At 47.4% G+C, this 12,203-nt stretch overlaps 1 protein-coding gene across 1 annotated transcript in view; it reads left to right on the forward strand.

Moving 5' to 3' along the window:
• ANKRD2 (ankyrin repeat domain 2) overlaps nucleotides 1-12,203 on the forward strand; it is a 46,677-nt gene that overhangs the window by 30,750 nt on the left and 3,724 nt on the right. The window contains exons 2-7 of the mRNA XM_085870257.1: nucleotides 214-657; nucleotides 1,695-1,847; nucleotides 2,272-2,379; nucleotides 4,090-4,188; nucleotides 5,605-5,703; nucleotides 8,825-8,923. Coding sequence (XP_085726383.1) covers nucleotides 214-657; nucleotides 1,695-1,847; nucleotides 2,272-2,379; nucleotides 4,090-4,188; nucleotides 5,605-5,703; nucleotides 8,825-8,923 — 1,002 coding nt within the window. The remainder of the gene's footprint in view (nucleotides 1-213; nucleotides 658-1,694; nucleotides 1,848-2,271; nucleotides 2,380-4,089; nucleotides 4,189-5,604; nucleotides 5,704-8,824; nucleotides 8,924-12,203) is intronic.

Here is a 12,203-nt window from a genome sequence, read left to right on the forward strand (position 1 = left end):
TGAAGAGTGGAGACAGAAATGATGGTGGATTTAAATGTGATCATTAATTAAGCCATAAGTATCATATGGTATGGTATGGTATAGTGTGGTATAGCTTAACGTTTCGAAGCCAAAGGATATCACGAAAAATCCATTGAACATCACCAATTTGTCTTCTCACTACCCCTCCCTGACACCTGAAACTCCCCCCCCCCCACCTCGTCCCCCCTGCAGGAAGAGACGAGATTGATGGAGGAAGAAAAGTTTGACTGCAATCGGCAGTACAAGGACACGGGAGCAGAGAAGACTGCAATGGGAACAGCAGCGGAGACGGAGGAAAGGTTGATGGCATCATCAGAAGCGTCCAAAACAAACGGTGCAAAAGGAATGGATGCGAAGGGCGTGAAAATAGTCGACATAGTGAGGGAAGGGAGGGGAGAGGGAGCAAACAATGTAATCGGAAGTACAGATAATAAAGAAAGACTGCAGGACACAGAACTTCAGAGTCAAAGCAAGAAACAGACGTCGGAGCAACAGGAAAAGGTCAGATGGGTTGGAGAGCAAGTAGAGGAACAGGAGAAGAATGTGATGGAAAATGATTTGAGAAGGGAAGAAGTGGAGAGAGAAGAGGACAGCTCCGGAGAGGAAGGATCGGAAAGTCCAGAGCTGGGCATGCAGGTATATCTTTATATGTACAGTATGTATATGTATACAGCAGGTACATGGCGTGAAACTGTAACATCACTTGGTCCAGTATGTAAGTGTTGAGGGTCAGCATTGATTGCTCATATGATTAAAAGGAAGCTTTACCTCCGTTGTCCAGGTATATTGAATAAATCACACAGTGGAAATTCTCTGAACAACCTTTAACATGACTGAGCAACCGCTCTTTTGGATTCTAGTATTAGAATCGAACTGAGTGATCTCTTTATTGTGGTCATATGATGTGTCATCAAGAGCCACCACACCTGAGATAAAGTCCATTGGTTGGACCCCAAAGTGGCGAGATCTTTTCTCGACATAATGTACTGTACATGAAGGTGGTCCACGATTTGTGACGTTGTTTTGCTTTTGCAGGAATGGTAAGCACAGTCAAAACACCAGGTACACATCACGTTATCAGCCCCCCCCCACCCCCATTGGACTTAGTCCGAAACGGGGCTTATGGATTCGGTCTCGATTCTCGTGTGCGTGCGTGCGTCTGTCCACAACCATTTATCGGACGTGCATTTACCAATGTTGTTCAAACTTGGCGCACAGGTAAGAAATGATGGCTTACACAAGCACATCATTTTTCTCGACATGAGATTCAAGATTGCCGACTGGAGGCCATTTTGTTACTTAAATGTGTCCTCCACCATTTTTCAGACACGCATGGTCCGATTTTGTTCAAACATGGCACACGCACAGTACATGATGGCGTACACGTGCACCCCACTTTATTTTGCAATGTGATCAAAGATGGACACATGCACGTCTCCTTTTATAGTATAGATGTACAACATTTACCAGGTCCTCGTGTACATGATGGTGTACATGGTGAAAAAAAATTACGTCTTGGTTCGTTCATTTCGTGGACCATCTTGTACATATGCCTCGATGAACGATGAGGTACAGCACTGAGTTTTAAAGTTGACAATCTGTGGATTATAATTGGTTGTGCAAATTGGTCTTGGTTACCATAAATGACCATAATACGTTGTTTGCGAGCTCAGGAGGGCAAATGGCGGCGAAAGACATCTGCAGAGCTCCACCAAGACATCGTCCGCCTCGCCGGCTGTCCGCGCTCTGCACGCCTTCGCCGGCGCCGCCTCGCCCGAGCCGCGTCCCTACCTCAACCCGAGCTGCAACCCGAGCCGCAACCTCCGGTAAGAATGGCTGTGGGATTGGTATCTGTCATTCATAGCAATAGCATACCGTGATTGATAGACGGAGCTCGTTCATGGATCCCAGGAAAAGAAAGGACGTTATTGCCGTGATTCTGGAATTTTGATCCCTTCTTTCTTTCACGATAAAGTTTAAAACCCTCTTCCCAACTCGACCCCATGCAGCTTATGTAATAAATAGATGGGCTTTCAACAAATATTTACAATGTATTCTAATAAAGTCAAACAAGTACATTGATGTAAATTCCCGACATCGCACAGTATGGTAAAAGTTATCTCTGATATCTGGTCTTGCTAAAATAAAACAATTAATGGTTTAACCAAATTCACATACATCCATTTTTATGCCTTCAAACTTCCTTAAAAGGTTACATCCGACTCCTTACTTTGCATCCCTTTTGTTTAGGAAGGTCCGGTCGATGGGTCAATGTTTCTGCAGGCAGCATGCGATGGACATTTGGGTGTCATTGAGCGTTTTCTGGCTGACGGAGGCGATGCCAACACCTGTGATAAGGTAAGCGACACGACAGCGTACACTGTCATGTCATGCTTCCTTATCTCGTTCTTCATTGTGCATACCACCATATGGAATGTCCTTACAGTTTCCTTGTTGGTGGAAAATGTAAAGCGGCTTGGTGGTTGTGGGGGTAAAGGCTTGTCGTGTTGTCCTTACCTGGCGTGGGTTCTATTCCGAAATTTGGTCCAGTGAAGATGGTAACTTGGACAGAGAGGATGGCCTATAACCTAGAGGTACACACACTCACCTAGAAGATGTCCAGCCTGGGTTTGAATCCCGACCCAGCTACAAACTATCATGTCGGTGTTTCACAGGCAGGGGGATTCGTCAATGTGTGTGCCATCTCTCGGATGGACGTTAAACTGGATATCACATCTGCCGACATTAGTTGCTGGACATTAAATATCCCACTGTGTCCTTCGCGAAGAGTCGGTGAGCTTTCGCTGGCATCATGAACAAATTCCAAATTCCTGCTTTAACCTTAGTTGAACGTCAGGCCTGGCCAGCCAGTTCATGAAAGACTTGGACCAAGCTTCCCCCCGGCCTGTCGGCCAACCCCACAAGAACAGGGGAATACATTTTAAATGTGGCCACAAAGAATATGAAGAGATGTCATCACCGGGTTGATTCAGGCAAAGAAAAGCCACCATTACCTCCATGAGGTTATGGAACTCCCATCGGCACCACCAGGGGTCCCCAAATCACAAAACACACCATTTATGTCAGAATCGCGTGACCATTGTAAATTCCATTAAAAGGATGTACCAAATTTTACATGAGAGTCCTTTGGGTCCCGGAGATCGATTTTCAGGTGAGGTGTCCTCCTGAACTCTGCTTGATAGGCACATAGGACAAGAAAATTCCAGATGGTCCATAATTTAACAAATCACATATCTCATGAACCCCCCCCCCCCACCCCCATTGTGAAACACCTCACAATGGGACATTTACACTGGAAATTGAATGGTTATCTCAGAAATATATAGTGCTGAACACAATGGTGTACTCAGCCTAAAATTGATGATCAGGACCTCAAGCAGCCTCGTGCAAAATAACGGACTGTATCCATTCGGGCTCGCCTCCAAGATATTTAGCCTGGGTTCGAATCCCGACCCGGCGATAAACTGTCACGTCGGTGTTTCACAGGCAGGGTGATTCGTCAATGTGTGTGCCATCTCTCGGATGGGCGTTAAACAGGCGTCCCATCCGCCACATTAGTTGGTGGACATTAAAGATCCCACGGTGTCCTTCACGGAGAGTTGGCGATGACAAAAGTTCTGTCCTAACTTCGCATTCCCCTTGTCCCAATGGAGGGAATTGCCACCCCCCAAGGGGCTCGCTGTGCTCCTTAGCTGGGCATGCGGATTAGTAGCGGTAGTAGTGCCGTGGTCGTATCCATTCGGTAACGGTGATGTTGAAAGTGTACGTGAAGCCACCTGACTACTGGCTTCTTGCTGGTTACCTGTGATCGATGTTAATAACCCCACGTCATTGTTCGATCAAAGTTGTAACATTGGATGTCTACGCAGGCCAAAATCGCCACGTCTTTGTCTGCTAAGTCTGCTTCAGGCTGGTGTCTCACTTAATGACAGATGCAAGAGGAAACACTCTTCCAGCTCGAAGTGGGGAAAGTGCGAATGACCTGTGTTTTTTGTTGATTTTATACAATAACGATGGTTGTTTGTTTCCACTCACCTTCGTGTGCAGCTATGCCGCACTGGACTTCACCGGGCATCAATGGAAGGTCATCTTGAGGTTGTGAAATACCTGCTGTCAGCCGGAGCCTCACCCTCCTTCCAAGACAGGGTATGGTACTGAACTAGTTAAAGCAGCTTTCTTCTGCAAAGTAAAATGAGATGAAACGTTTCAAAGATATAGACTGGCACAAGGAATTCATGGAACTCATGAATTGGTATCCGAACGAGAATGACCGCACTGTGGTCACAACCTGCGACAAAATCCAGTGACGGGCCCTGTGGGAGAATCCAGTGGGAGAACCCTGGTGTTGGCTTAGGGGTCGGGTGGCTGGCTTGGGATCTTAGGGTCCTGAGTTTGAGCCCACTGTCAGCTGTTGAATAAACACCAGGTGGGGTTGACTCAGCCTGTCATCCTTCTGAGGTCGGTGGAATGAGTACCGGCGTACTGGCGATCAGGGTGCAACATCAGTTGTACAGCTGCGCCCTCAGCCAATGATGCTACCCACAGCCTTGTGCTGCACATGAAGCGGGGACGACACATTGACTGCGCCATGAAGAGATGAACTCGACACCTCTCATCCATGTCAGTCTCCGCCACGGTTTTATCAGAACGAGCTGATTCGTCACATGACCACGGATTGTTTAACCCCAATATGAGGCCGTTCCAAATTATGTAACGCCGTCTTTTGTTAATAACAAAGCCAATGGAAATCTGGCGCAACAAACATGGCCATATATAATCAGCAAAGGCCTACAGGCCTGATATCTTAGGCCCAAGATGGCGGCTATATAATTTTGTCTGGGTGCCATGTCAGATTGAGTCAAGCGACAAATGTGAGTGGGGTACAGCAGCTGTCCCACCAATCGGTGCACACAACAACAACAAAACCAACAACAATAACAGTAACAGCGAGCCGACTTTTGGCGACCGACAGCGGCACGTCAAAGGTCCACCAACTAATGTTCGCAGATGGGATTCCGAGCTTCATGTTTCACACTTTGATATATTCATCGCACTGCGTACAAAACACCAGGACGACATTTTATGGCTTGGCGGAGATTCCAACAAAGGCGTGAGTGCTCCAGCCACAAACTTCAATGCTATCTTACCAGGTGATATCAGGGAGGTAATAAAACCTGAATCAATCTTGTGGACCGATTTCGTTATCTTATATCCTTTAGCACTTCAAGCCTAATCAGTTTTTATGGCATTGATTGTCTACAATAAAGGGACCGACGAGAAACTCAAATACAGATTTCGATTCGTGGTTTTACAAATTTAGGGAAGAGAAGACACTGCACAGGCTGACATGGTGTATTGAATGCTTCCCGAAAATCAACATATATCCAGAGTGCAGACATAACTTGTCTCTCTTTTTATTTGAGGAAAAAAACAATTAAAGTAAAAATGGTGAGAATATAAGACCTTTGCCTTCTGGGATAATGCAAATCAATCAAAATGTCATTGTGAAGCTATAGTTTACGATGTGTGGAAGGTGTATGATGTTTTGCCACATGTGTGCAGCTGGGTGGTTCGGCACTACACTGGGCTTGCCGTGGAGGACAGCTGGCAGTGGTCCGTCTGCTAGTTGAGCAGGGAGCTACGCTTGGCAGCAAAGATAAGGTACCAATTATAGTAAAAGAATGATTTTATCATCCATATCATCCATATCGTGCATAGGAATAACGAAATGATGCAGAGCGTACAAATGGTCCACCTCTGCAATGTCGATGTACGCAGAAGTCCCCTGTCCCAGCATTGCTTGTCCATAGAAACATTTTGAGGGTCAGGTCCAGTCAGGAAAGGTATGAGAGCATGTGCCGGAGCAGCGCGTTGCTGCGTCCAATTTCCGCTGGTACTCCAAGGGCCTCGGTCTGGCCATCCCCCAGGCAGATGGCTGACCCATCCCCATCTCCTTGAGATGCCGATCAACCTGCTGCAACCATGAGGCACGTGGTCGGCCCGTTGGCGTCCTCCACTCACGAGACTCTCTTGCTGAGAGAATCTGGTGAGCAGGATCAGCGTCAGGAAAACGAGCCACATGTCCTTACATCCTCAGCTGACGCTCACGGACCATGCAGGTAACAAATCTCATTTGAATCTCTCTCAGCAACCGCTCGTTGGACACAAAGTCTGACAAATGAGAGCCAAGGATTCTCTGAAAAGACCTGGTACCGAAGAAGTTAAGTCTCCATCTCAGATTTCTGGTTGGAGTCCAAATCTCACATCCATAGAGAAAGACTGGAAGCACCAAGAACCTGAAGACTTGGACTTTCCTCTTGCACAGGTACTGACAGCACCACACCCCATGATCCAGTGAATCCATGACTCTCCAGGCCTGACCCAGATGTCTACTCACCTCTGGCTCACAACATGCAAACACATAAATAGCACTGCCAATGTAAGTGAATCTCTCCATGAACTCAACATCCTCATGGTAGACAAAATAGCACCATCCAATATGTCACTGAAAGCATGGATGTTAATTTGGACCCAGGAAACCTGTAATCCCAGCGTCAAAAACTCCTCATCCATGACCTCGAGGGCCTCCATAACGAGATCCAGCATCTCCCCAAAGATGACTGTATCGTCTGCGAAATCAAGGTCAGTGATATTGTCATTCCCAAATGATGCACCATCCATCCATCCATCCATCCATTGGGACCATACTCTGTGCAGAGTGTTGATACTACCTAAGCAGTCTCCTTGGCTATTGGGCACAATCCTGGATGGGTCGCCACTCCGACACAGGATACCAGCAAGGTGGCACTCATTTTGCCGACCTCGGAAAGATGACAGGCAGAATCAACTCCACCAGGTATTAATTCAACAGCCAAGGGGGATTTGAACTTCGGATCCTAATATCCCAAGCCCACCACCCTAACCATAAAGCCAACACCAGATGTAAATGATGCACCGCAACTTGATTTCTCCGAAATCCTCCACAGAATCAAGTCCATACAAGTGCTGAAATGTGTGGGGGCCAGTACTCACCCCTGACGAACTCCAGTAACAACTGGAAATAAGTCAGAGATGGTACCACCACATCTCACAGCACTCTCAGTACCAGAGTATAGTTCACACAACAGATGGATCCGTTTTTGTGACACCCCATTCAGACCAAGAATCCTCCAGAGGGAATCCCGGTTCACTGAATCAGACGCTTTACAGAGATCAACATAGGCTGCAAGCAGCCCCTGCCGAAACTCGTCTGCGTTCGGTGAGGACACGAAGAGCAAGGATAAGGTCAATCGTTGACCTCTTTGGTGTAAAACCCAAATGCTCTGGGCACTGGTGCTCAAGCAGATGTGGCGCTCAAGCAGACTATCAAGAATTATCTGAGCAAAGACTTTGCCCAGCACTGAGAGCAGAATCACCCCTCATAAGCTGTTGCAGTCCTGGCGATCACCCTTCCCTTTCCAGAGAGGGACAACAAAGCCCCTCTTCCAGTCAGTTGGGATGATGCCTGTGTTCCAGGCAGAGCACTGAACTGCATGCAATGAGATGAGTACAGCATTTCCACCAGCCTTGAGAAGTTCAGCATGGATGCTACAGATCCCTGGAGCTTCACCCCCTTTCAACTGGTCCACCGCAGCCTGTTTTTCCACAAATTAAGGTGGTTCAGAGTTGATTGGAGGGTCAGCAATAGGGATAGTTACACCCCTGACATTTAACTGAACAGCTGGTGGATCAGCCTGGTACAGCCATTCAAAGTAACCGGCCCAGTGGAACGTCACTCCGGACTCCTCTATCAAGAGCATACCACCCTCCGCTCTAACTGCAGTACACCGAGGGACAGGCTTCGAGGAACACAACGCACAAATTCCTCTAGAAGCAGGATGAGAATCTCTTGACCACATGTACAGTTTTGTGCCTCAACTCCCTGAACAGCTGAGCTCTGCCATTAAGCCTGGCCCTGCAACTCTGGTCAATGGTATTAATTGTCCCTTGGGAGACAAAATTCTTCTTTGCCTGATGGTGGGTTCCAAGACATCCACCGGCAGCATCAAGGATAGTGGTCTTGAAAGCACTGCACAACTCTTCAGGCTTCCCCCAAAACACACACACCCCCCAAATCCCCACTCTGCCTGTTCGCAAACTCTTCAGCTACCCTCTCATCCTTGAGCTTGAAAACATCCAGCCTAGGCTGGTAAGGTACCATTCTCCTGGATTTACACTGCAACTTCAGAGTTGCTACAACAAGCATGTGGTCGGTATTGAAGAACTGAGCACTCCGGTAGACCCTGCAGTTCTGAATCATCCTCCAGTGACCTTCAACGAGTGCATGGTCAATCTCCTTTGCAACAGCATCAGCATTGGAACACCACATTCAGCGATGAGCCTGTGGGCGCTGAAACCATGAACCAACCACCCTAAGTCCATGACTGCAAAGTCAAGACTTCTTGCAACGTCAAGGAACTTCGTGTTATTCTGGTTCACAGTTCCAGATCCATAGGGACCAACACATGTCTCATAACCATCCCTATCATTGCCGGTCAATGCATTTAAATCCTCCAAGAATAGAAGAGTATCTCACCCGGGGCAGCGATCAACCGCAGACTCAAGTGTGGCATATAATGTGTCCTTCACAGTGAGATCACTCGCTTCAGTTGGAGCTGCATAGGAGGTACTCCCACGGAGTGGGTTTTCAGTTTTGTTTGCATTTTTTGTTTTGTTTTGCGGAACGATGTGATCTTTATGGGTGGATATCTCAAACCTGTTCTGTCCTTCTATGTCATCACAGCTGAATAGTTGTCCACTGCACGTTGCGACGCGCACTGGGCACACAGACTGCACGGAGTACCTCATCGGAGCTGGTGCTAAAATCAATGCTCGTGATTGGGTGAGTCTAAGAACATGGACCAAAACGGTGGGAACCTGCACACTCTCAGATATCCATTGCAACATTAAAAGCATTTAAAAAAAATAATAATAATAATAATAGGACTCTGGACCTGTAGCTTATCTGGTCCCTGACCTGATGTTGTAACCCAAATTTGGAAGCATTCTGACTGGTGGGTCCGGAGAAGAAGATTTTTGCAGAATTAATGCGATTTTCACAAAAGTTGACTGTCAGCCATTTTGACACACTTCCGGTCACGTGATCTACATGACTTCCGTTATATAATTAGCATCCCTGCCCTTGTCTAATGTTGCAACCAAAATTTGGTAGCATTCTGACTGGTGGGTCTGGAGAAGAAGATTTTGGAAGGAATTTGTGGGACCGCCATTTTCATACACTTCTGGTCATGTGATCGGCATGGATTTCGCAATTTAGCATCAGGAGCCTGTCCTCATGTTGTCACCCAAATTTGGTAGTTTCCTGAATTGTGGGTCTGAAGAAGATTTTTGGCCATTTTGACCTACTTAAAATCATGTGACTGGAATGAGCTTTGCAATTCCTGTTACTAGTCAGGAGATGAAGGTTGCCGCCAAATTTCAGCCGGATCGGCCCAGCAGTTTGACCGGAGAAGTCAAAAAAGGAGATGGACGGATGGACAGACACACGGATGGTGCGTGATTATAATACCTGATGTTGAATTTAAATTCCAGATAAGCTAAAAACTTGTCGTCACAAAGGGATTTTTTTAAAGAAAGTAATTTTTTCTGTACTTTTATGCATGTGTTGGCTTGCCTTTGCAAAAGGTGAAATTCTTGAATTAAAATTCAAGTGCATGCTAACGGAATGAGTTTTTCTCCCAAAGAAGGTTCGCTTCGAGTGCGAACTGAGGAAAATTCGAACTGAGGAATATTATTGGCAGGTCAAGCCAGATTTGATCTGTGGCTTGCCGCAGGTACCACGTAGACCTGTACTAACCTGTTTCATGGTCGGGTTGTCAGCGACTAAACCGTCTCCCCCACCAGGTTTTGTGGTGAGGATGGTGTATTGTATGGATATCGACACCCAGCAGGAATAAAACAAAACCAGTCAAAGGACGGAGGAGCTCCTTGTGAGCCAACGGCCATCCATATCGAGTGCCCAATGGTGTCTGCAGACATCCTCATTCAGTTGGGTTACTTTTTTATTCGGAGGTTGGCGGCAGGATCTGTACTCCGGCCACCGTAAAACACTTCATTCTGCAAAACCCTCAAATGTAAGGAAATCTGAAAACCCACTCCGTGGGAGTACCTCCTGTGCTGCTGCCCTTCGCAGGGCAGATGACGGGATTGGCGCAAAGCCTTCGGGACCCCCAATCTTTGATGATAGGACAACCATGGGGTAAATCTCCAGGGTCAGATTGCGCTAGTGTGTGGCGGAGTGGTGCTGAGGTGGCATCGACCAGACGGCAGTCTCCTTGGGTTAACCTGAGACAGTCCCTTAGGGTGGATGCCTGGAATGTCCTATCTTCAAGAGAGGATGATCACCTGTCTTTGTTATCATCTGAGCTCAAGTGTGTGAACATCGGTATTGCAGCACTCGATAAGGTTTGGAGACCGGATAGTGGCGAGATCATGGTGGGTGGTTACACCTACTATTGGTCTGGTCGCACTGATAGTTACCATGCCCAAGGAGTTGCTGGAGCTGTTTCCAATAAGCTGACTCCAATGATAATTGAGGTAATGCCGGTCAATGAGCTTATTATGAGACTCCTTGGGTGTTGTTTCCCTGGTCTCAGTTTATGCTCCAACTGAGGCGAGTGATCTCACCATGAAGGACGCATTCAATGCTGCGCTCGAGTCTGATTGATCAGTGCCCCAGGTATGGTACTCTTCTAGTCTTGGGGGATTTCAATGCATCGACTGGAACTGATAGGGAAGGTTATAAGACATGTGGTGGTCCCCGTGGGTCTGGAACTGTGAACCAGAATAGCACTAAGTTCCTTGATTTTGCAGGAAGTCATGGATTTAGGGTGGCTGGCTCATGGTTTCAACACCCACAGGCTCACCGCTGGACTTGTTATTCCAATTCTGTGGTGTGGCAAAGGAGATTGACCATGTGTTCATTGATAGTCACTGGAGGATGATCCAGAACTGCAGGGTCTACGGGAGTGCTCACTTCCTCATTACCGACCACAGGCTTGTTGTAGCAACTCTGAAGTTGCAGCTTAAATCCAGGAGAATGGTACCATCCCAGCCTTGGCTGGATGAGAGGGTTGCTGAGGAGCTTGCGAACATGCTGAGTGGGGATTTGGCATTGTCTGGGTGTGTTGGGGAATCCTCAAGAGTTGTGGAGTGCCTTCATGACCAGCGTCCTTGATGTTGTCAGTGGATGTCTTGTAACTCACCATAAGGCGAAGAATAATTTTGTCCCTCAAGGAGACATTGGATACCATTGACTGGAGTTGCAGGACCTGACTTCATGGCAGAGATGAGCTGTTCAGGAAGCTGAGGTGTAAAACTGTACGTACACTAAGGGTGGACAGGAGGCCTTTGTGCGCGGAATCTGTGAGGGGGTAGAGCATCACATGTGGTATCATCACATCTCACATCACACTCAGTTCAAGAGTATTGTTCAGACATCAGATTAATCCGTTTTGGTGGCACCCCACGAAGACCAATAATCCTCCAGAGGACATCCCGATTCCCTGAATCGAACGCTTTGCAGAGCTCAACATCGGCTGCAAGCAGCCCCTGCCGAAACTCTTGTCTGCGTTCGGTGAGGACCCGAAGAGCAACGATACAGTCAATTATTGACTGCTTTGGTGTAAAGCTCTGGGCACTGGTGCTCAAGGAGATGGTGGCGAACATGATCATATCAAGAATTATCCGAGCAAAGACCTTGCCCGGCACTGAGAGCAGCGTCACCTCTCGGTAGCTGTTGCCGTCCTGGCGAACAACCTTCCAGAGAGGGACAACAAGGCCCCTCTTCTAGTCAGTTGGGATGATGCCTGTGTTCCATGAAGAGCACAGAACCACACACAACGACATGAGTACAGCATTTCCACCAGCCTTGAGAAGTTCAACATGGATGCCACAGATCCCAAGAGCTTTACCTCATTTCAGCCAGTTCACCACAGCCTGTGTTTCCACAAATGAAGGTGGTTCACAGTTGATTGGAGGGTCAGTGTCAGGGATAGTAACACCCTTGACATTCAACTCAGTAGTTGTTGGATCAGCCTGGTACAGCCGCTCAAAGTAACTGGCCCAGCGGGCCTTCACTTCGGACTTCTCTGTTCTTCACT

This window comes from Eptatretus burgeri, chromosome 1 (genome assembly GCF_056783735.1).
Source record: "Eptatretus burgeri isolate ZD-2024b chromosome 1, Ebu_testis_v1, whole genome shotgun sequence".
Taxonomy (NCBI): domain Eukaryota; kingdom Metazoa; phylum Chordata; class Myxini; order Myxiniformes; family Myxinidae; genus Eptatretus; species Eptatretus burgeri.